Below are 26,082 nucleotides of genomic sequence, written 5' to 3'. Positions count from 1 at the left end.
TAGTGCTCCCACTCCCACCCCACACTGTCACAGGATGGATTCTGGGCAGATATTCTACAGCAAAGAATTAGACATGAGGGCCCCAGCAACCAGGCCCTCAGATGCTAGTATCTTGTCCTTCTGTGAACCTACATATGCTACCATGGCAAGGTCAGAGCAGCTCATTCCTGAAACTGATCAGTCAGGATCCCAGAATGGGCTGCCCAGGCTGCCCTGAGTTTTCTGGACCACATGTGTAACTCTACTTTCAGAGCTTGACATATCAGGTGAATGTGGCTAAAATTTAATCCCTGAAGGGAATGTAATATTATTAAGAAATTATGAAAACAATTCTTAATGTATAGAAATTAGAAAACATATATAAACAATACAGAAATTTTAAATCACCCATATTGTACCTAAGAGCCAAATACTGTTAACAATATATTCTCCAAATTTCAAATGCATGTAAGTATATTTTTACAAAAGAAAAATGAGACTAGTCTCTTTATAGTTACTATATTATGAACATCTACATCATTCAGTATTCTTCTAAAATCGATATTTTTATAATACTAAAGTAATACATAATTATTATACAAAGATATGTTAACAATGGAGAATTGCAAAAATTGGGAATGTGAAAACTTCTGATGTGCTCTACCCATAAGTAAAAACCCTAAAGTAATCCAAGCTAAATATTTTATTTAACTAATCGCAATTTTCAAAAAGACACTTATGGTTTGTTCCCATAAAAGGATCATAATATATGTACTATCCTGCAGATGCGTCTTATCCTCTGAAGAATATTTACCTTTCCTTATTTATACTGACAATCTTTCATTGTTATATACTGTTATGTTGAGTGGATGTTCCATAATTTACCAAAGTATTCATCTATCATTGTACATTTAGGTTTTTCTTTTTTATTACAAAAGCCTCTGTGGTTAATATTAAGAAAACTTTCACCAAATAAATGGGTGGAATATAATTGCTGGGTCAAATAGAATGAAAAATTTAAATTGGATCCAGGTTGCCTTCTAATAGTCCTCTTTAACTTAAATCCTCTACAATTAAACCTCCCACACCTGCATAAAAACAACATTTTAAAGTGTGCTCTTTTTTTAAATTTGTGAGCTATGCCAAGTATGATAATTGATTACCTCATAATTCTATATTCTCAAATGTCCCACTGTCACAATTTATTTTTGGAAGGAAACATGTAGTTCACTCATTTCCACCTTCACTTCATCCTCTTACCCACTAGAGGTTGCTATGTATCGATCCCACGCAGGTATCAGCATTTTTAATCGAACTCTGCCTTATTGGCTACGCCTATACAAAGGCTGTCTTAATTTCTTCTAAACTACAAAGGCCTTACCCACTCCACACACAACCGCTCTCTCCACAAGCCTAAGATATTAAGTGACGACTGCTTTTGTCAATTCCGTGGCCCCCGCCTCTCCAGCGATGTCTCGACTTCTACCCTTTTTTTTTTTTTTTTTTTTTTTGCGGTACGCGGGCCCCTCACTGTTTTCGCCTCTCCCGTTGCGGAGCACAGGCTCCGGACGCGCAGGCTCAACGGCCATGGCTCACGGGCCTTAGCCTCTCCGCGGCATGTGGGATCTTCCCGGACCGGGGCACGAACCCGTGTCCCCTGCATCGGCAAGCGGACTCTCAACCACTGCGCCACCAGGGAAGCCCCAACTTCAACCTTTTTTAATCTTCCCAAGCAACCGCGGATCTAAGCCCTTTTCGGTCATAGGGACACCTGCCTTCTTCTAAGATGGCCGCGCCCATGGCGCTCCAGAGTAACGAATCAGCTCTAAAGTGCATGAAGGGCGCCGCCATCTTTCTTTGTTCCTCAGCCGGCTGAACGCGCCATGTTGGCCTTGGATAGGCATCGGTCTCTGAAATCTTACGCAGTTAGCACAGCATTGTTGACCATCCCTCGCAACCGGCAGGGATTGATAAAAGCATTGAGGGGGCCAGGAATGATTTCGATGTCTTCCTACGGCCTTTATGGCCCCCGCCCCATGGAAACGCCGAGGTGGGCGGGGCCATGTTACGTCATAGAGCGGAGCGTGCGGCCGGAATTCGGAAATCCCGCAGCGCTCCAAGGTCCTCGCCAGATTGCCTGGTCCTAGCCCGTCTGCGTCCCTAGGGACCGCTCAGGAGGGCATCCGAATAGCAGGTGGGCTCAGCCTTTTGTCGCTGCCAGTGGTGTCTGGAGGGGTTTGGGATCAGGTGAGTCGGGTTGTGGGCTTGGATTCACGGCCTCTTGGGACTGTGAAACGTGAGCGCGTGTGAAGGACCTTAGTTGGGATTTTATTTAGAATCATTCCCAGAGACGTCTGGACGTTAGTGATGGGGCTTTTGGCAGTCAGTGATTAAGGGTCTGAAGAAATCATCGACCGAAAGTCCGACTCTGTCAGAGTTTGGAGTCCACTTGGATCACTCTGCTTGTGGGACTCAGGGGTTGAGAGCTGTGGTGGAAAGTTTGTATCGGTGAACGCGGTGTCTCGTCCGGGTTCGCGATTTAACCTGGGACTCAGTGTTAGAGAGGCCCGGGTTAGGGAGATGTCCCTGTCGGTTTCTTGGGCATGTTTGGAGTTTAGACTGATATTTAATATAGGACTCAGTCATAGAGACGCCTGGTGGGGGCTCTCAGTATTTGAGGACGTTCAGGGTCAAACCTTGAACGCCAGAAACAGACATGAAGGCTGCATTTCCCCAGTTAATCCAAGCACAGTTCACTCCTTCTAGTCTATCCTCACGGACCTTACTAACAACTTTGTCTCCCCCCATCACCACTCTTCTCGCTGTCCTCACAAAATTCAATGTGGTTCGGAGTGATCTAGTGCTAAGTTTACTATTTTTAATGAAATTTAATGTAGTTTTCGTTCTTCTTATCTCCAAGTTTACTATACTTCTTTTGGATATTTGCATTTAGGGTCATTCTTACTCAAATAAAAGCATTTCCTTGACCCTATATTATGTTCCGCAGTGAGAACTTTTTTTTTTAATGCTAGGGTTTTTTTTACATTTGGGATAATCTGTATAAACATAAGGACAGTTAATTGTATCACTTAATTTCTCCGATCTCAACATATTTGCATTTGAGATATTTATACTTTTTAAAAATAGTTTCAGGGACTTCCCTGGTGGCGCAGTGGTTAAGAATCCGCCTGCCAACGCAGGGAACATGGGTTCAAGCCCTGGTCTGGGAAGATCCCATATGCCGCGGAGAAACTAACCCCCTGCGCCACAACTACTGAGCCTGTGCTCTAAAGCCAGAGAGCTGCAACTACTGAGCCTGCGTGCCACAACTACTGAAGCCCTGGTGCCTAGAGCCCGTACTCTGCAACAAGAGAACCATTGCAATGAGAAGCCCTTGCACCACACCCCGCTCGCTGCAACTAGAGAGAGCCCGCGCTGCAACGAAAACCCAATACAGCCAAAAATTAATTAATTAATTAATTTAAAAAAATTGTATCAATAGTATCAACACAGGTTGGTGAACCAGTGGTATGGTGTCTGGAATCAAATGTATTCATTAATGTAAGTAGTATTGACATACAGTATTTAAAAGTATTCAGTTATAATTTCAGTAACCCATTTTGACTTTCTGATTACTTTCTGATTCTACCACTCCACTTAAAAATTTATGGTACGTTTTTTGTTTTGTCCCAGAGATTTCTGGCTACCTTTATTTCTTGGTAAACTCTTTTCCTTGACCTTTTTTTTGCAATTTCAGTTGGTGGGGTTTTTTGTTTTGTTTTTTCGTACTGTAGAAAAGGAAATCTTTTTATTTATTTATTTATGGCTGTGTTGGATCTTTGTTGCTGCACGTGGGCTTTCTCTAGTTGTGGCGAGTGGGGGCCACTCTTCATTGAGGTGCGCCGGCTCCTCCTTGTGGTGGCTTCTCCTGTTGCAGAGCACGGGCTCTAGGCGCGTGGGCTTCAGTAGTTGTGGCTCGCAGACTTAGTTGCTCCTCGACATGTGGGATCTTCCCGGACCAGGGCTCGAACCCATGTCCCCTGCATTGGCAGGCTGACCCCCAATCACTGCGCCACCAGGGAGGTCCAGAAAAGGAAGTCTTTTTTGTTGTATTTTTATTTACTATAAAATTCACCAAGTATAAGCATACATTTCAGTAATTTTAACTGAGTTTCTAGGGCTGTGCAACCGTCAGCGCAATACAACTTTAAAACATTTCCATCACCCCAGAAAGTTGTCTTGTTCCTCTGTGCACTCAGTTTCCACCCCTACCCGGAGCCACACACAACCACTGATCATCTTCCTGCCTCTATTGATTTGCAATTTCTGGACATTTCATAGAAACAGAATCATAAAATATGTAGTCTTCTTGGGCTGTCTTTTTTTCATTTAACATAATGTATTTGAGGTCTATATATATTATAAGTATCAGTAAGTTTTCCTTTTTTTCCCCCAAGTGATCTATTGAGACAAAATTGATAGACAATAAGCTGCACATATTTAAATTGTACAGATTAGTAAGTTTGACATACATACTCATGAAACTATCACCACAATGAAGATAGTGAACATACCCATCACCTAAGAAGTTTCTTTGTGTCCCTTTTTAATCCATCCTTCTTATATTCCCCACACCTCCCCAAGCAACCACAAATCTTTTTTTCATTACTATAGGTTGGTTTATAGTTTTTAAAAGTTTTATGTGAATGGAATCATACAGTGTACACTCATTTTTATTCTGACTTGTTTCACTCAACATTAATATTTTGAGATTCATCCTTCTGTGTATCCATAGTTTCTTTTTATTGCTTTGTATTCCATTGTAGGAACATTAGTTCATTCTATAGAGTTTATCAATTCACCTTTTAAAAAAATCATTTATTTATTTATTTGGCTGCGCCGGGTCTTAGTTGTGGCATGCGGTATCTTTGTTGCCGTATGCGGGATCTTCGTTGCAGCATACGAGGTATTTAGTTGCGGCATGTGGGATCTAGTTCCCCAACAAGGGATCAGACCCAGACCTCCTGCAATGGGAGTGCAGAATCTCAACCACTGGACCACCAGGCAAGTCTCTAATTCACCTCTTGGTGGGTAGTTGTGTTTCCAGTTTTTAGCTCTTACGAATAAAGCTTCTGTGAACATTCATGTTCCAGTTACATGTGTTTTTCTTTCTCCTGTGTAAATCACCAGTATTTGAATGGCTAAATCATGTGGTAAGTGTATGTTTAACTTTTAAAGAAACTGCTAAACTGTTCTCCAAAGTGGTTGTACTTTATATCTAGGAGAAGCAGATGGATGGCTGTTGGGTGGCTCCACATTTTGTATCGTCTTTCTTTTTTAATTAATTAATTTATTTATTTATTTATGGCTATGTTGTGTCTTCATTGCTACCCGCGGGCTTTCTCTAGTTGTGCTGAGTGGGGGCCACTCTTCACTGCGATGCGTGGGCTTCTCATTGCGTTGGCTTCTCTTGTTGCAGAGCATGGGCTCTAGGCCTGCGGGCGTCAGTAGTTGTGGCACATGGGCTTAGTTGCTCAGCGGCATGTGGGATCTTCCTGGACCAGGGCTCGAACCCATGTCCCCAGCATTGGCAGGCGGATTCTTAACCACTGTGCCACCAGGGAAGCCCTCGTCTTTCTTTTTTTTTTTTTTTTTTTTGTGGTACACGGGCCTCTCACTGTTGTGGCCTCTCCCGGTGTGGAGCGCAGGCCCAGTGGCCATGGCTTACGGGTCCAGCCGCTCCGCGGCATGTGGGATCTTCCCGGACCTGGGCATGAACCTGTGTCCCCTGCATCAGCAGGCGGACTCTCAACCACTGCACCTCCAGGGAAGCCCCTCGTCTTTCTTTTTAATTGTAGGCATTCTAATAGGTGTGGAGCAGTATCTTGCCGTTTTAATTTGTATTTACCTAATGATGATTAATGATATTGAGCATCTTTTCACGTGCTTAGTTGCCATCCATATATCTTCCTTGGTGAAGTATCTGTTCAAGTCTTTTGCAGTTTTCTGTTGTGTTTTCTTGTTGATTTTTGAGAATTTGTTTTATGTTCTAGCTACAAACCCTTCCTTTACCAGTTACATGCTTTACAAAGATTTTCTCCCAGTCTTTGACTTGCCTTTCAACATTCTCTTAAGAATATGTTTTGAAGAGCAGAAGGATTTAGTTTTTATGAAGTCCAGTGTATGAACTTTCTTTAAACAAATAATCCTTTTGGTGTTGTACCTAAGAATCTTTGCCTAACTACAAGATCAGAGGATTTTTGCCAATTTTTTCTTCTAGAAGTTTCAGATTTTTTCTTTTTAGGTTTTTCATTTAGGTTTATTATCCAACTTGAATTATGTATATGGTGCAATGTGTGGATCCAAGTTCTTGTTTTAATTCTTTTTTCTTTTGATATTCATATCTACTTGTGCCAGCAACATTTGTTGAAAAGGCTTTCTTTTCTCCACTCTATTGCCTTTGCGCCTTTGTAAAATGTCAGTTGGCTATATGTATGTATATGTGGGTCTTAATCTTATTCTGGACTCTATTCTGTTCCATTAATTTGTTTATGTTGACATGAATACCACCCTGTCTTGATTACTGTAGCTTGATATAAATTCTTGGAATCAGGTAGTGTCAACCCACCAACTTTGTTCTTTTCCACAGTTGTTTTGGCTATTCTAGACCTTTTGCATTGCTATCTGAATTTAAGGATCAGGCTATCAAGTCTCTACAGAAAAACTTTCCTGGGATTATGAGTGAGATTTTATGACTCTATAGACTAATTGTGGAGACTGGTCTGTTTGGTTTATTTCAGAAAATAATTCTTTTTCTAACAAGCTACATCTCTCCATTTATTAAAGTCTTTACAGATTTCTCAGTGATATAGTTTTCAGAATGTCTTTTACATTTTTTTGTAATTTTTCCCATAAGTATTTCACATTTTTAAAATTGTATTATAGATAGTATTTTATTTTTTAAAACTAAATGGCCTCATAGAATGAATTGGGAAATACTCTCTTCTCTTCAATTCTATTCCTGAATGATCCATTGGATGTATATAGTGAATTTTGTTTGTCAAATCCTAGTTTGAGACTTTGATGAATAATGTTGCTACATATATTCAGGTGCAAATTGGACATGTTTTCATTTCTGTTTTTTAAATTCCTCTGAGTGGAATGGCTGGTTCCTAAGATAAGTGTGTGTTTTACAAAGTTTCAAAAGTGCATGTACCAGTTTACTATTATTGTATGAGAGTTCCAGTTTCTCCACATTCTCATCAACGTTTGGAATTATTAGTCTTTTTAATTATATCTAGTTGCCGTATACTAGAATTTCACCATCATCTTAATTTCCCTAATGACAAATAATGTTGATCATCTTTTCATGTGTTTATAGATATTCAAGTCTTTTCCCATTTTCTAAATGGGTTCTTTGTCTTAACAAATTGAGCTTTTTGAGTTCTTTATATATTCTGCATAGAAGTACTTTATCAGATATATGATCTGCAAATTTTTCTCCCAATTTGTAGCTTACCTTTTCCTTTAGCTTTATAGTGTTTTTTGATGTGCAAAATGTAATACAAGTCCAGTTTTCTTCTTTTATGGTTTGCTGGTTTGGTGACATGTCTTCTCTGCCTAACCCAAGGTCATGAGAAATATCTTATATGTTTTCTGAAAGATAATGTGTGCATGTATAGATATAGATAGATAAGGATATGACTTTATTTTTTTTAGAAGCAGTTTTAGATTCACAGCAACACTGAGTGGGAACTGCATAGAGATACCATATACCCCTGTTCCCTGACATGTGTAACCTTTCCCCACTGTCAACATCCTGCACCAGAGTGCTGAAGTTGTTACAGTCAATTTACATATTGACACATTATTAACCAAAGTGAATAATTTGCATTAGGGTTCACTCTTGTGTTGTATGTTCTTTGGGTCTTGACAAATGAAAAATGACATATATCCACCATTTAGTATCATACAGAACAGTTGCACTGCTCTAAAAATCCTCTGGATTCTGCCTATTCATCTTGCCCTCCCTCCAACTCCTGGCAACCACGGATCCTTTTACTGTCTCCTTAGCTTTGCCTTTTTCAGAATGTCATATAGTTGGAATTTTATAGTATATAGTCTTCCTAGATGGGCTTCTTTCACTTAATAATATGCATTTTAGGTTCCTCCTTGTCTTTTCATAGTTTCATAGCTCATTTCTTTTTTTTTTTTTACATCTTTATTGGAGTATAATTGCTTTACAATGGTGTGTTAGTTTCTGCATTATAACAAAGTGAATCAGTTACACATATACATATGTTCCCATATCTCTTCCCTCTTGCGTTTGCCTCCCTCCCACCCTCCCTATCCCACCCCTCCAGGCAGTCACAAAGCACCGATCTGATCTCCCTGTGCTATGCGGCTGCTTCCCACTAGCTATCTACCTTACGTTTGGTAGTGTATATATGTCCATGCCTCTCTGTCGCTTTGTCACAGCTTACCCTTCCCCCTCCCCATATCCTCAAGTCCATTCTCTAGTAGGTCTGTGTCTTTATTCCCTCTCTTACCCCTAGGTTCTTCATGACTTTTTTTTTTTTTTTTTCAGTACGCAGGCCTTTCACTGCTGTGACCTCTCCTGTTGCGGAGCACAGGCTCCGGACGCGCAGGCTCAGCGGCCATGGCTCACGGGCCCAGCCGCTCCGCGGCATGTGGGATCTTCCCAGACCGGGGCATGAACCCATGTCCCCTGCATCAGCAGGCGGACTCTCAACCACTGTGCCACCAGGGAAGCCCATGACATTTTTTTTTCTTAAATTCCATATATATGTGTTAGCATACGGTATTTGTCTTTCTCTTTCTGACTGACTTCACTCTGTATGACAGACTCTAGGTCTATCCACCTCATTACAAATAGCTCAATTTCGTTTCTTTTTATGGCTGAGTAATATTCCATTGTATGTATGCGCCACATCTTTATCCATTCATCTGATGATGGACACTTAGGTTGCTTCCATGTCCTGGCTATTGTAAATAGAGCTGCAATGAACATTTTGGTACATGACTCTTTTTGAATTATGGTTTTCTCAGGGTATATGCCCAGTAGTGGGATTGCTGGGTCATATGGTAGCTCTATTTGTAGTTTTTTAAGGAACCTCCATACTCTCCACAGTGGCTATATCAATTTACATTCCCACCAACAGTGCAAGAGGGTTCCCTTTTCTCCACACCCTCTCCAGCATTTATTGTTTCTAGATTTTTTGATGATGGCCATTCTGACTGGTGTGAGATGATATCTCATTGTAGTTTTGATTTGCATTTCTCTAATGATTAATGATGTTGAGCATTCTTTCATGTGTTTGTTAGCAGTCTGCATATCTTCTTTGGAGAAATGTCTATTTAGGTCTTCTGCCCAATTTTGGATTGGGTTGTTTGTTTTTTTGTTATTGAGCTGCATGGGCTGCTTATAAATTTTGGAGATTAATCCTTTGTCAGTTGCTTCATTTTCAAATATTTTCTCCCATTCTGAGGGTTGTCTTTTGGTCTTGTTTATGGTTTCCTTTGCTGTGCAAAAGGTTTGAAGTTTCATTAGGTCCCATTTGTTTATTTTTGTTTTTATTTCACTTTCTGTAGGAGGTGTGTCTAAAAGGATCTTGCTGTGATTTATGTCATAGAGTGTTCTGCCTATGTTTTCCTCTAAGAGTTTAATAGTTTCTGCCCTTACATTTAGGTCTTTAATCCATTTTGAGCTTATTTTTGTGTATGGTGTTAGGGAGTGATCTAATCTCATAATTTTACATGTACCTGTCCAGTTTGCCCAGCACCACTTATTGAAGAGGCTGTCCTTTCTCCACTGTACATTCATGCCTCCTTTATCAAAGATAAGGTGACAGTATGTACATGGATTTATCTCTGGGCTTTCTATCCTGTTCCATTGATCTATCTTTCTGTTTTTGTGCCAGTACCATACTGTCTTGATTACTGTAGCTTTGTAGTATAGTCTGAAGTCAGGGAGCCTGATTCCTCCAGCTCCATTTTTCGTTCTCAAGATTGCTTTGGCTATTCGTGGTCTTTTGTGTTTCCATACAAATTGTGAAATTTTTTGTTCTAGTTCTGTGAAAAATGCCAGTGGTAGTTTGATAGGGATTGCATTGAATCTGTAGATTGCTTTGGGTAGTAGAGTCATTTTCACAATGTTGATTCTTCCAATCCAAGAACATGGTATATCTCTCCATCTATTTGTATCATCTTTAATTTCTTTCATCAGTGTTTTATAATTTTTGGCATACAGGTCTTTTTTCTCTCTAGGTAGGTTTACTCCTAGATATTTTATTCTTTTTGTTGCGGTGGTAAATGGGAGTGATTTCAAGAAATCACTGAAATCACTAAATCAAGTGATTTCTTGATTTCACTTTCAGATTTTTCATCATTAGTGTATAGGAATGCCAGAGATTTCTGTGCTTTAATTTTGTATCCTGCTACTTTACCAAATTCATTGATTAGCTCTAGTAGTTTTCTGGTAGCATCTTTAGGATTCTCTATGTATAGTATCCTGTCATCTGCAAACAGTGACAGATTTACTTCTTGTTTTCTGATTTGGATTCCTTTTATTTCCTTTTCTTCTCTGATTGCTGTGGCTAAAACTTCCAAAACTATGTTGAATAAGAGTGGTGAGAGTGGGCAACCTTGTCTTGTTCCTGATCTTAGTGGAAATACTTTCAGTTTTTCACCATTCAGGACAATGTTGGCTGTGGGTTTGTCATATATGGCCTTAATTATGTTGAGGAAAGTTCCCTCTATGCCTACTTTCTGCAGCGTTTTTATCATAAATGGGTGTTGAATTTTGTCGAAAGCTTTCTCTGCATCTGTTGAGATGATCATATGGTTTTTCTCCTTCAACTTGTTAATATGGTGTAGCACGTTGATTGATTTGCATATATTGAAGAATCCTTGCATTCCTGGAATAAACCCCACTTGGTCATGGTGTATGATCCTTTTCATGTGCTGTTGGATTCTATTTGCTAGTATTTTGTTGAGGATTTTTGCATCTATGTTCATCAGTGATATTGGCCTGTAGTTTTCTTTCTTTGTGACATCCTTGTCTGGTTTTGGTATCAGTGTGATGGTGGCCTCATAGAATGAGTTTGGGAGTGTTCATCCCTCTGCTATATTTTGGAAGAGTTTGAGAAGGATAGGTGTTAGCTCTTCTCTAAGTGTTTGATAGAATTCGCCTGTGAAGCCATCTGGTCCTGGGCTTTTGTTTGTTGCAAGATTTTAAATCACAGTTTCAATTTCATTGCTTGTGATTGGTCTGTTCATATTTTCTATTTCTTCCTGATTCAGTTTTGGCAGGTTGTGCATTTCTAAGAATTTGTCCATTTCTTCCAGGTTGTCCATTTTATTGGCACAGTGTTGCTTGTAGTAATCTCTCATGATCTTTTGTATTTCTGCAGTGTCAGTTGTTACTTCTTCTTTTTCATTTATAATTCTATTGATTTGAGTCTTCTCCCTTTTTTTCTTGATGAGTCTGGCTAATGGTTTATCAATTTTGTTTATCTTCTCAAAGAACCAGCTTTTAGTTTTATTGATCTTTGCTATCATTTCCTTCATTTCTTTTTCATTTATTTCTGATCTGAGCTCATTTCTTTTTAGTGCTGAATAGTATTCATTCATTATCTGGATAGATGGAGCTGCTATAAATACCTGTGATCAGGTTTCTGTATGGACATAAATTTTCAACTGACTTTGGTCAATAGCAAGGAATGTGATTTTGGATCATGTGTGAAGAATATATATAGTTTTTGGTGGGGTTTTTATTGGCTGCGTTGGGTCTTCATTGCTGCACGCGGGCTTTCTCTAGTTGCAGCAAACGGGGGCTACTCTTCATTGTGGTGCACAGGCTTCTCATTGCATTGGCTTCTCTTGTTGCAGTACACAGGCCCTAGAATGCACAGGCTTCAGTAGTTGTGGTGCATGAGCTCAGTAGTTGTGGCTAGTGGGCTCTAGAGCACAGGCTCAGTAGTTGTGGCTCACGAGATTAGTTGCTCCATGGCATGAGGGATCTTCCCAGACCAGGGACCGAACCTGTGTCTGCTGCATTGACAGGTGGATTCTTAACCGCTCTGCCATGAGGGAAGTCCCAAGAGTATATATAGTTTTTTAAGAAACTGCCAAACTGTCTTCCAGAGTAGCTGTACCATTTTGCCTTCCCATCAGCAATAAATTAGAATTCCTGTTGCTTCATATCCTCTTCAGCGTTTGGTGTAGTCATTGTTTTGAATTTTGGTTATTCTAATAGGTGGGTGATGGTATCTCATTGTTTTTTTAATTTGTTATTTCCTAATTACATATGATGTAATTTCCTAATTACACATCTTTTCATTTGCTTATTTGCTATCTGTATATCTTCTTTGGTAAGGTGTCAGTTCAGGTCTTGCCCATTTTTCAGTTGGGTTGTGTTTCCTTATTGTTGAGTTTTTAAGAGTTCTTTGTATATTTTGGATAACAGTCCTTTATCAGATATGTCTTTTGCAATTATTTTCTCCCAGCCTGTGCCTTGTCTTCTCAATTTCTTGAGGTAGTTTATATTTTTAGCTATTACATTTATTATCCATTTTAATTTAATTGGAAATGGATAGTCAGTTGTTCCAGTATATTTGTTGGAAAGACCATCTGTTTCCTCATTGCTTTGTCTTGCACCTTTGTTGAAAATCAGCTGACCATACTTGCATTTATTTCTCAATTCTCAATTCTGTTGCACTGACTTATGTATCTATCATTATGTCAATACAGTACCTATTTTATTACTATGGGTTTAAAATAAACTTTGAAATAGATTAGTATAAGCACTCACCAACTTTATAATTCTGTTTTACAATTGGTCTAGCTATTCTACATTCTTTATCTTTTAATGCAAATTTTAGTATCAACTTCTCCATATTTATAAAATTCCTGGTGTACCTTTGACAGTGATTGCACTGAATCTGGGGAGAATTGCCATCACCATATTGAATCTTCCAATCTACAGGCTTGGAGTGTCTCTCCATTTATTTATATCTCTTTAAATTTGTCTCAGAAGTGTTTTATAGTTTTCAATATACAAGTCTTGCATTAGTTTTAATTTATTCTTAAGTATTTTTTTTCTTTTTGATGCTATTGTGTGTGGAATTGCTTCCTTAATTTCCTTATTGGCTGGATCATTGCTAGTATAGAGATATGCAATTTTCTTTAATATATTGTTACTGTATCCTGTAACCTTGCTAAACCTATTTACTAGTTCTAATACTTTTTTTGCATGTATTTCTTAGGATTTTCTATATACAAAATCATATTGTCTATGAATAAGAACAGTTGCACTCTGTATTTCCAATACAGATACCTTTAAGTTTTTAAAATGTATTTATTTGTTTATTACCTATTGAACTGGCTGGAACCTTTAGTATAGTAATGGATAAAATGGGTTAAGGCAGCTATCCTTGCATTGTTCTCAATTCTAGGAGAAAAACATTCAGAATTTTATCATTAAGTATGATGTTGGTTTTGGTTTTTCATAGCTGCCCTTTATTAGTTTGAGTAACTTCCTTTCTGTTTCTAGTTTTTTGAAAGTTTTAATCATGAGTGGGTATTAAATGTGGTCACATATCTTTTCTGTATCCTTTGGGAAGAACATGTGGGTTTTGTCCTTTATTGTATTAATTTGGAGTAGTACATTACTTTATCTTCCCATGATAAACCAACCTGGCATTCCTGGGATAAATCCCCCTTAGCTGTTGTCTATAATCCTTTTTATATTATGCTGCATGTGTTTTGCTAATACATTGTTAACAATTTTTCACCTATATTCATGAAGAAGATTGCTCTATAGATTTTTTTTTTTCTGTGATGTCTTTGTCTTGCTTTGGTATCTTAGTAATCCTGGCTTTATACAGTGAAGCCAGTTGAGAGTAGGCTTTTTTTGTGTGTGATGATTTTTAATTACTAATTCAATTTCTTTACTTGTTACATAGGTATTAAAAATTTTTTTTAAATCTTATTTCATTTTTGTTTCTTCCTAGGCATTTGTCCACTTCATCTAAGCCATATATACATACACACACACACACACACACACACACACACACACCATTTTATACAATTTTTAAAGGTTACACTCCATTTACAGTTATTACAAAATATTGACCATATTCCCCATGTCGCATACCTTGTAACCTACCTTTATTTTGAATTTATTGACAGTTTTATACCCTAGTATATGGTCTTTCCTGGGGAATGTTCCATGTACTTTTGAAAAAATATATATTTTGTTGCTGTTGAGTGTAGTGTTAAATAAATGTCACTTAAGTTGATTGATTATATTGTTCAAGTCTGCTATATCCTTGCTGGTTTTGTTTTTGTTTTATCATTATTGCCAACCAGGGAGAGCTCACCTAACTCTTAGTGTCCAGCGTTTTTACTGGGGCTCAGTGAACATAGACATGATTGGCTGAACTTAGTCTCCAGCCCCTCTAGAGGTCAAGCTGATACCATGTGGTCCAAGGGCCCTCACCATAAATTACATCATTAGCATAGACTATCTTGTATGGCCCAAGCCTCCCAGGTAAGCAAAGCCGTTCTTATCGGGTGGGGCATTCCAAGGGCTTATATGTTCCCTCTCAGGAACTGAGGGCAAAGCCAAACCTCTGTTGGGCAAGGTTAATCTTTTCATATACAAAGAGAAATAGACAATCTTAATGATTTGCTTAGTACGGTGGTCTTCAAAGTGAGGTATGGGGACTTCCCTGGCTGTCCAGTGGTTAGGACTTCACCTTCCAATGACGGGGGTGCGGGTTTGATCCCTGGTTGGGGAGCTAGGATCCCACATGCCTCGTGGCCAAAAAACCAAAACATAAAAATGGAAGCAGGGGTTTCCCCGGTGGTGCAGTGTTTAAGAATCTTCCTGCCAACGCAGGGGACAAGGGTTCGATCCCTGGTCTGGGAAGATCCTACATGCTGCAGAGCAACTAAGCCTGTGTGCCACAACCAGTGACCCTATGCTCTAGAGCCCGCGAGCCACAACTACTGAAACCCACACTCCCAGAGCCCGTGCTCCGCAACAAGAGGAGCCACCGCAGTGAGAAGCCCGCACACTGCAAGGAAGAGTAGCCCCTGCTCGCCGCAACTAGAGAAAGCCCTGACACAGCAACAAAGGCCCAACACAGATAAAAATTAATAAATAAATAAATTTAGTTAAAAAAGAAGAAACAATAATGTAAAAAATTCAATAAAAACTTTAAAGAAAATGGTCCACATTATAAAAAACTTTATTAAATATAATACTTAAAGAAAAAAAACTGCGGTGTGTGTACCTACTGAGCATACACTTTTGAATTGGTACCTGGGCACACATACTTTTTAAAGGCACAATGTCCAGATCCTTGGAAACTTCCATGTGACCTCTTCTGTAAACTTGATCTGCTTGAGCTTTCACCCGTGGCATCATGTTCTGCTGATTCCACTTTCCCGCCTTCCCTTTAATAGTCATGCCATTTCCTCTTCACAAAAGAAAGGCATACATTTCACACATTCAAAACCTTGTTTTATTGCCCCAGAGTATGAACGCCTCTGGGGCACCAAATAAAGGAACAGTTGGAAATATTGGGGTCCCTTATTTAAGGATAAGTGACAGCATCTGAGTCCAGAGGGAATGTACACTCAAAGTCAATTTGCTCTTCAGCACACAGGTCCTGGCTCCCCAGGAGAAAGAGTGATCAAGTGAAGGAATGAGGGAAGAAAGAGGAGATTCTTGGAGTTGGATATCATCATTTCTGAGGACATCTTTAACTGGACACCAAGATTTCTGTCTCTAAGAATTACATGGCAGATGCAGATGCAGAAGAAACAAAAGACAGAAGCCATGTTACTCACTATTTCCTGAGCATAGAAGAAGATGATCAAGGTCCAGGTGATTTTTGGTTTGTTATATCTTTCTTTTGTTGTCTAATGGATTTGTGGTGACCTGAAAAAAAAATCAGTTCAACTAAAAGAAGTATAAATTGGGGATAATGGGGTTCTGGGGAGAAATTAACTTAGACTCTGAATTCAAAATCAGGACAAAGTGGGTTCAGGAATATATCATTCATAGGGGTCACATCAAGTGACTAATATTGGAAGATAATGTGTGACTGTGGTGGGCCCTGTGGGTTACATCAGCTGTCACTTTGCATTATCTCTGGCAGACGTCACAACCAGAGAAACACGAAAAGCTCCGTGGTATGTGTTGACTGAGGAAAAAGCAGACCAGCTTCTTGAGGGATTCAATGGTTTATGTCACTTAGGTGAATGGTATGATACTCCTAACAACATCGATAACTCTTAGGGGCTCCCCACTAGCCAGACTACCACTGGCCTGGAACCAATTGAGCATCTAAAAGAAAGATGAGTGCAGCTGACTGAAGAACATCACCTATATAGCTATATAAAATTCCATGAGTTTATAGTCATACTCAAAAAAGCCAGTTACAAGATAAATAAGTACTAGGGATGTAATGTACAACATGGTGACTATAGCTAACACTGCTATATGATATATAGGAAAGTTGTTAAGAGTAAATCCTAAGAGTTCTCAGCACAGGGAGAAAATCTTTTTCCTTTTTTTCTTTTCTTTTTATTGTATCTACATGAGAGAAGATGGATGTTAGCTGAACCTATTGTGGTAGTCATTTTGCAATATATGTAAATCACACCATCATGCTATATATCTAAAACTTATACAGTGATATATGTCAATTATTTCTCAATAAAACTGGAACAAAAAAACATTAGAGTTTGATAGAAATCAAATATTTGACGTTTGAAATGATGAAGTAACATAATCAAACCTATGTTTTGGGGAACAGTGGTGGAGATTCACTCTGAGTTTAAGAAATAGATTCAGTGTGAAATAATTCAAGCTTCACAGATAACAGATCAATACTCCTTGACCATGAATTACACTCATATATGAACCACCTCTGCAGGGTGAGCCACCATTTCATTTTTATGACATCCTCCAGCCTGTTTTCGGTGTACTGGAATTCTTTACATTTTGGTGTCTACAGGCCAGCTTACTTCTTTTTTACGTGATGCAATGAACACCAAATTATATATGTGTGATAATTTAATAATTCACATGCTGATGAATATTTAAATATTCTTGTTATTACAAACCATGTGACATTAAACATTCTTGTTAATGGCTTTTTGTGAAATTGTATCTGTATTGCTTCAGAGTGGCCACAATCCCTTCCTCAGGTTTGATAATTTGCTCAAAAACTCACAGAACTCAGGAAACCACTTTTCTTAATTTACAGATTTATTTACTTACATTTACATGATACAACTCAGGAACAGTCAAATGGAAGAGACGCATAGAGCAAGGTATGGGGGTATGTCACCCTTCCAGTACCTCAGTGTGTTCACCAACTTGGAAACTTGCCAAACCTGTAGTTTTGGGTTTTTTTTTTAAGGTTTCATTACTTAGGCATGATTGATTAAATCATTGGCCATTGGTGACTGAACTCAGTCTCCAGCCCTTCTCCCCTCTCTGGAGGTTTTATCACATGGTTTGTTCCTCTAGCAACCAGCCCCCATCCCGAAGCTGTCTGGGTGCCCTCCCACTACCTGTCATGTCATTAGCATACAAAAAACACTTATCGGTGTGGAGATTCTAAGTGTTTTAGGAGCTAGGGTACCAGGAACCAGGGACAAAGACCAAATGTTTATTTCTGTATCATATCATTGCTGAGTACTTTGTTTCACAGTCTATCGTGTGGCTGCAATCAAGTTGTAAGCCCTAGGATGGGGTCTGATCTGAAGGTTCAAGTGGGGAAGATGCACTTCTAAGCTCACTTACATGGTTGTTGGCAGAAGTCATTTCCAGAACTCAAATGAGATCCTCAGTTTCTACCTGTCTGCTCATGTAAGACCACTGAGTTCCTTGTCACGTGGACCCCCCTAACATGCCATCTTGTTTCATCAAAGTCATCAAAGGACAGATTCTGTTAGCAAGCTGGAAATCATATATAGCCTAATTTAAAAGGGGTATCTCATCACTTTTGCTCTATTCTTTTTTTTTTTTTAGAAACAATTCAGCCCATGCTCAAGGGAAGGGTACCTCACAGGGGCATGAATACCTAGTATGTAATAAGGAATTTGGCTGACTTTTATCTTTGATTCCTGGGAGGTAACTGCTAAACCCTTGGAATTACCCATGTGATAAGAGTGTCTTTGTTTTTCATCTTGGACCGCTGGGACCACACTTTATAGTTTATGCTATGAGATGACTCATGTGGGCCCTAGATGATTTGTGCTAATGAGATAACTCAAGATGAGGACTGTCAATGCCAAAAAGACCAACCATGTGATTAGAGGGCTTGTGGCTTTCAGCCATATGTAACCAGTCTAGCCTCCAGGAAGGGGGAAGGACCTGCATTCAGCCGTGTGGTCAGCGATTCAATAAATTATGCATATATAATGAAGCTTCAATAAAATCTCTGGACACTGAAGTTCAGGCAAGCTTCCTTGATTGGCAGTGCTCCTGAGGACTGTCACACAATGTGGCTGGGAGAAGATAATGCTGTCCAGGACTCCATGATGAGAGTCATGTGTTTCAATACCAAGTGGCCTTCATGTCTGACCTTTCTGGCACAAAAATCAGAACTTTGAAGATAATATTCCTTTTTTTTTCTGAGTTCTATTGTTTCTGTTGTAGGTAATCTGTCTTTTGTCTCTGGATGCTTTTATAGTTTCCCTTCATATTTTGTGTATTATAGTTTTAGTCTGATGTGCCTATGTATAGACTTCATGCTTGGAATTTGTTGGGATTCCTGAGTCTGAAGTTCAGAGTGTTTAATCAGTCTTGAAATTTTCACCTTTAGATCTTTGGATACTGCTTCTCCATTACTATATTTTCTCTTTGTTTTTGTTTTCAAATCTTCCTAATCAACTTTAATGGTCTTTTTTTTTGCTGTGGATGTATCTTGTATAGTTTCTGGGTTTTTTTTTTTTTTACATTTATTAAAAACACTCTTGTAAATTCTGGATGTGGAGGCTGTTCATGGTTGATTCTCATATTGGCTGTGAAGTTTCATGGTAATGTTGGAACACTTTATTTGTCCTGATATCATTTGCATATTTTTAGTATGCAAATGGAAATAGGTGCTAAAATATATAGATAGAAAGATAGGATTTTTCTTCTACTGAAATGTATTTGAGAAAAGTATATAGATGCAGGCTATACAGTGAAAATTAGAACAACTTCTCTCATGCTTCTTCCATATTGATAAAAAAAATTCCCATCATATTAAACTGGACTCTATTATTACAGGAATTGCTGACACTGGAGGATGTGGCTGTGGAGTTTAACTGGGAGGAGTGGCAGCTCCTGGATGCTGCCCAGAAAGACCTATACCGGGATGTGATGTTGGAGAACTTTAACAATTTGGTGTCACTGGGTAAGGACAGCTCCTTGTGTCACTTAGAGGTGCCCAGTCACTGGCCTTTTCTCCATCACCTGATGAAAGCTTTGCAGTCACTGTGGTCTTCCAAAGAGTTAGATTTTCAGTCTCCTGTCTGGCCCCAAACAAAAGGGTATAAATCTCCTGTATGCTGAAGGAGAACTCTTACTTTGCATACAAGAAATTTTGTCTCTAAAATGCAGTATTTTCCCATCTTGACATACTGTACCCCAGTCCCTGTATCTAAGTCTTCTATCATTTCTCATGAACAGGGTATCAAGCTACCAAACCAGAATCACTCTCCAAGTTGGAACATGGAAAAGAACCATGTATAATAGAAAACAAAATCCAGAATAGAACCCATCCAGGTGAGTGAGGGAGAACCAGCAAGGGGAGTGGTCAGGGAGGTCATATTCTAGTCATTAAGAGAAGGAGTCACAGCTGTGAGGGTGACTGAGGCCCCCACAACAGCTGCTCCATATATTCATCTCCCCAGATGAGCACTCTTTCTTTGTGGGTATTTAGCTTTAAATATATTCCTTGTCTCTTCTTGGATCTGATATTTATTTCCTCTTACATCTTTATAATTTTGTACTGGGATCATATGGTAGACAATAAAGATCCAATCCCCCCACTATATATCATCTTTTAAGCACTTTCATTCCATTTTTCCTAGGAATCAGGAAAGTTGACAGTCATCTGCCAGAGCACTCTCAAGACCAAAGATTTCCAAAGAGCCTGCAACAATACAGTGAACAGAATGCATTTAGAAAGAGTGTTCATCTGAGCAAAACTCGTTTAGCCCTAACACAAAATCATACGTTTGACTTATGTAAAAAAGCTTGGAAATCAAGCTTATGTTTAGTTAACCAGAAGAGAAGATATGAAATAAAGAACCCTGTGGAGTTTAATGGAGATAAGAAATTCTTTCTACATGGTGATCGTGAACAGTTGTATTCTGGAATTGAATTTCCTGAAAGTATAAAACACATCATTGCTAAGTTCCAAGTCCTTAAGCATCAGAGGACTCACAAAATAGAGAAATCCCAGGCCTGCGTTGGAAGTGAGAAAACATGCATCAGGAAATCTCAGCTTATTTCTCAGGAGAGCATTCATATAGGAGACAAACTCCATCAGTGTGATCTGTGTGAGAAATCCTTCTCCAGAAATGTCATGTTCACTAAACATCAGAAACCTCAAACACGAGACAAACCCCATTTAACCAGTGGATGCAGAAAAGTCTCTACTGTGAAGAGCAGTCCCACTGTACATCAGCAAACCCAAACAGGAGAGAAATCCTATATGTGCAGTGAGTGTGGAAAAGGCTTCACAGTGAGGCGCTATCTGATTGCACATCAGCGAACTCACAGTGGAGAGAAACCTTATGTGTGCAGTGAATGTGGAAAAGGCTTCACTGTGAAGAGCAATCTCATTGTGCATCAGCGCACTCACACAGGGGAGAAACCCTATGTATGCAGTGAGTGTGCGAAAGGCTTCACCATGAAGCGCTATCTTGTTGTACACCAGCGAACTCATACTGGAGAGAAACCATATTTGTGCAGTGAATGTGGGAAAGGCTTCACCGTGAAGAGTAATCTCATCGTACATCAGCGATCTCATACAGGGGAGAAATCTTACATATGCAGTGAATGTGGGAAAGGCTTCACTGTGAAACGCACTCTCATTATACATCAGCGAACTCACACGGGAGAGAAATCTTACCTATGTAATGAATGCGGGAAAAGCTTCACCACAAAGCGCACTCTTGTTATACATCAGCGAACTCACACGGGAGAGAAACCCTATGAATGCAATGAGTGTGGTAAAGCCTTCAGCCAGAAGATATGCCTCATACAACATGAGAGGTGTCATACAGGAAAGACGCCCTTTGTATGTACTGAGTGTGGAAAATCCTATTCCCACAAGTATGGTCTCATTACCCATCAGAGAATTCACACAGGAGAGAAACCCTATGAGTGCAGTGAATGTGGAAAAGCCTTCACCACGAAGTCAGTACTCAATGTACATCAAAGAACTCACACAGGAGAAAGACCATATGGATGCAGTGATTGTGAGAAAGCCTTCTCCCACTTGTCAAACCTTGTTAAACATAAGAAAATGCACATAAGAGAAATGAGTAGATTCGGTCAAGTTGGAAATTCCTTTAACAGAGAGTCACAGCTCATTACTTACGATTGAACAAGAGCCCCATTAATGCAGTGACTGGGGAAATGCCTTCTGTGGCAGCTAAGACTTTGTTTAAACACCAGTGTTTCTAGCAGAGCAGAACAGTACTGCCTGTTATCAGATGTGTGCCCTGAGGAGATGAAAGGATTTGCGCAGGAGATAAACCTGGTGAATATAGTGAATGTGGTAGTGCCTTTAGTGATCCTTACCTCACATTTTCTGTCAATGAAAACATGTTGGAAAAACTCTGATACATTCAGTGCAGAGATGCCTTGGGCAAAACTTTCTGACTTCATTATATGTCTGAAAAGTATATACTCTATATTCTCCGACAAATTCTGTGAATGCAGAGACTAGGAAAGTCTTCAGTGGGAAGACAGACTTTCTTATCAGGGATCTTCATTGATCATCAGTGAGTTCATTGTTCATAGAAATATGATTTAAAAAAAAAAAAAAGGAGATATGATGACCACGGGAATGTCTTTCCCCCAGAAAGAAGACCTCAATGAGTGTCAGAGTTCACACTGGAGAAAAACTTTTAAGAGGATAGTATATATGGCAGGATTTCAGTGATACATTCTGCCTCATCATTTGTCAGGAAATCATATAGAAATTAAAACCTTTATGAACATGCTAAAGATAGAGCATCTTTAGTTAAATATCAGAGGACTTAAAAGGGAATGAAGTTCTGTGAAAATGATAAATGTTTGAGTGCTTTTTGTTACAAATCTAACCTCATCATATATCAGATAATGCACCTGACTATCCTTTCTGGCCTTGTCAGTAATTCCATAGTTTTAAAAAGAAGTCTGCTTTTCTCATCACGATTTTTATTGTTATATACGATGCAAGAGTGTTCTATGCCTACCCTCATATGTGATTAGCTCTTACTTTTCTTCAGCTATAAACATAATTGTAAATTTAGCATACTGAACTTCTTTGAAAGGAAACTGAATATGACCATGTACTTGCACTTGCTTAGCTAAGTTTATAAATATGACCAAATAGTTTATAAAACCATCTTCAAAGTTATTTTTATAAAATTTATGATTTGAAATCATTTTAACTTATAAGAAAATGCAAAAGTAGTCCAGAGAATTCCCTAGTATCCTTTCTGCAACTTCTTCCAGTAAAAACATTTTATATAACCATATTTTATTATTGAACCCAGAAAAATGACATTGGTAGTATACTGTTAACTCCTAACCTTTGGAGTTTAGATTTCACTAGATTTTACATGAATTTTTTAATCATTTTTTTGTAATTCTAAGGTGCTTTATTACATATATAGATTTCATTGTAACCGTCATCCCCAGGACGTACAACTGTTTTATCAACACAGACACCCTCATGCTACCTTTTTATGCTCACATCCTCTATCCAAACCTACCTCTGGCAACAACTTGTCTGTTTTCCATCAATATAATTTTGTCATTTATGAATGTTATCAAAATAATTTTTATAACTGGATTTTATATAAATAAGTTATATTTATTTATACAAATTTACAATTTCTTATTAATGAGGAACATGTAAGCTTTTTGGGTTTTTTTTTTTGTCCCTCAGCAAATTGCCATTAAGACTTATTTGAGTTGTATTGTTTTATTTTTATTAGTGAGTAGTATACATACTGGATGTATTAGTTTATCAATTCACTCTTCAGAGAAGTTTGTTTTGTTTCCTGGTTTCAACTGTTATAGGGAAAGATGCTGTAAATTGGCATCTGGGGTTTTGTGTGAACATAAATTTTCATTCCTCTATAATAAATATTCAGGTGTGTGCTTATTAGGACATATGGTAAGTTGTGTTTAGCTTTAAAAGGAACTACCAAACTCTCTTCCAGAGTGGCTATACCATTCGACATTCTCACCAGCAGTGTATGAAATCCACTTGTTCCACATCCTCTCCAGCACTTGGTATTTTCAGTATGTTTTATTTTAGCCACTCTACTAGCAATAGATGAAAGATTCAGTTGCTCTTCATCCTCGCCAGCACTTGGTATTGTCCTATCTTACATTACTCATTCTATTAGGTTTGTGGTCGTATCTGATCTTGAGCTTAACCTGCATTTCCCTCATGGATAACAACCCTGTTATTGTCATTATCATCATCATTTTTGGACTTACTTATAACTGGAAATTTGTACCTTTTGACCACCTTCACAATTTCCACCGTCCCACCCCCTTCCAGCCTCTGGCAACCACAATCTGTTCTTTATTATCTACAAGTTTGGGGGGTTCTGGATTCTACAAATAAGAGAGATCATACAATATTCGTCTTTCTTGGCCTGATGTATTTCACTTAGCAAAATGCCCTCAATGTCACAAATGGCAAGATTTCCTTCTTTTTATGGTTGGATAATATTCCATTGCATAAATACCACGTTTTCTTTATCCATTCATCTGTCAATAGACATTTAGGCTTTCCATGTCATGGCTATTGTAAATAGTGCTGCTGTGAACATTTGGGATGCACGTTATCTTTTAAAATTAGAGTTTTCAAAAAAAAATTAGAGTTTTCTTTTTTTTCTGGATATATATACCCAGGAGTAGACTTGCTGAATCATATGGTACTTCTATTTTTAATTTTTTGAGGAACCTGTATACTGTTTTTCATAGTAGCTGTACCAATAACAATCTTCACTCTTTTTATGTCTCCATAGTGTTTATGAAGAGACATCCCATGATTTATTTAACCCATCACCTACTAATGTACAGTCATATTGGTATTAGTTACCTTTGACTGCATTACAAACCTACCTCTCTAAAACTTAATGTCTAAAGACAACCAACATTAATTATAATAAATATTAATTGTTATGTGGGTTGACGGTTGGAATGTCTGGGTGTGCTGTCCTGACTGGGGGCTACATGATCTAGGTGGCTTTTTTGATGTATCTGAGCCTCCCCTGGAATGGTTGAGGCCACTTTTCACATAGTCTCTCATCCCAAGGCTAACCTGGGCTGTATTACAATGTGTCAGAAGAGCTCCAAGAGACAAACAGAACATGCCTCAGTGGGCAAGTCTATTTCTATCCTCAGTGTCAAGCTTGCTATTATCCCATTGGACACATTGGTCACAGTTACTGTGCAGGAGCACTATCCAGAAGTGTGAATGCAAGATGCAATAATAAGTTTTTGTAACAATCACAAGATTATTTATTTCCTTAAAATTGTCAAAATTGATGCCATGAATATCCTTGTACATGTTTGTTCTCACAAAAATAATTTCTACTGAATTTCAATTCTTAAAATTGATTGGTGGCTCTAAGACAAAAGTTTAAATTGGGTAATTGCAAATTGTACTCCAAAAACATTTTATTAATTTTTATACTCTAGACTCAATCCTGCCCCCCTAAAAACATACCAAACGTCTAGCACCTAAAATTTATTGGTGTGCATTTTTTGAACTAGAACTATGACAAGATTGATAATAACATCAATTCATTCAAAGCTGTATGTGGTGGACACCTCTTATCTACTGTACAGATGAGAGATGAAATCCAATAGAATGAATATTATTCATCATTCACTCTTCATGAATTTGAATATTAGTAAGACTGGCATTATAAAAATTAAGTATTGCGATTTTTAAAAATAAGTGGCCAGTATATTATTTAGCTATTAAAATTTTTAGGTTGGCCTGGACTTCCCCAGGCCAGTGGCTCAGTGGTTAAGAATCCTCCTCCCAATGCAGGGAACATGGGTTCAAGCCCTGGTCCTGGAAGATCCCACATGCCGCAGAGCAGATAAGCCCATGTGCCACAGCTACTGAGCCTGTGCTCTAGAGCCCGCCAGCCACAGCTACCAAGCCCACGCGCGGCAACTACTGAAGTCCGCACGCCTAGAGCCTGTGATTCGCAACAAGAGGAGCCACTGCAATGAGAAGCCAGCGCACCGCAATGAAGAGCAGCCCCCACTCGCCACAAGTAGAAGAAAGCCTGCGCGCAGCAACGAAGACCCAACGCAGCCAAAAATTAAAAAATATTAAAAAAGTAAAAAAAAATTTTAGGTTGGTCATCTTTTTCTTATTCCTTTTAAAACCTCTTTATAACAAATCCTAGTGAGGAATCAGAGAAAGTGGATCTCATATATCGATGGTGGGAACGTAAAATTATCCCTTGAGTCTGGAGTAGTTTAGACATTTCTGTTTCAATACACTCATATCTATCACACACACACACACACACACACACACACACACACACACACACGGCATTTCCTTTCCTTTTCCTCCATTCTTCCAACGGGTTTATTTGGAACCACAGTTACGGTGTTACATTACTATGACTTTGTAATGCTATTTGCAACTGACTCATGTAGTGTAACATGATTACTCTCTTTTTTTTACACAACCTTTTATTCTCCTTGAAGTCATATTTCCCTAATTTTTGACCCTTGGTCTTCTGAGCCCTGCCTTTGTCTTTGGACCCCAAAGGGAAAGCTTCCCCCCTCTGTCATAGGTA

At 38.7% G+C, this 26,082-nt stretch overlaps 1 protein-coding gene across 1 annotated transcript; it reads left to right on the top strand.

Moving 5' to 3' along the window:
* The first annotated feature begins 1,883 nt into the window (after positions 1-1,883).
* On the top strand, positions 1,884-23,384 carry ZNF614 (zinc finger protein 614). Its single transcript, XM_067719065.1, is given in 6 exon segments — positions 1,884-2,226; positions 15,671-15,898; positions 19,301-19,427; positions 19,703-19,798; positions 20,107-21,568; positions 21,570-23,384. Coding segments are annotated over 5 exon segments (1,776 nt in total). The 5' UTR covers positions 1,884-2,226; positions 15,671-15,883; the 3' UTR covers positions 21,646-23,384.
* The last annotated feature ends 2,698 nt before the right edge of the window (positions 23,385-26,082 follow it).

The sequence above is a fragment of the Pseudorca crassidens genome, chromosome 20, assembly GCF_039906515.1.
Source record: "Pseudorca crassidens isolate mPseCra1 chromosome 20, mPseCra1.hap1, whole genome shotgun sequence".
Lineage (NCBI taxonomy): Eukaryota > Metazoa > Chordata > Mammalia > Artiodactyla > Delphinidae > Pseudorca > Pseudorca crassidens.
The sequence above is the reverse complement of the archived record's forward strand: the minus strand, read 5'-3'. Positions and strand labels throughout refer to the sequence as shown.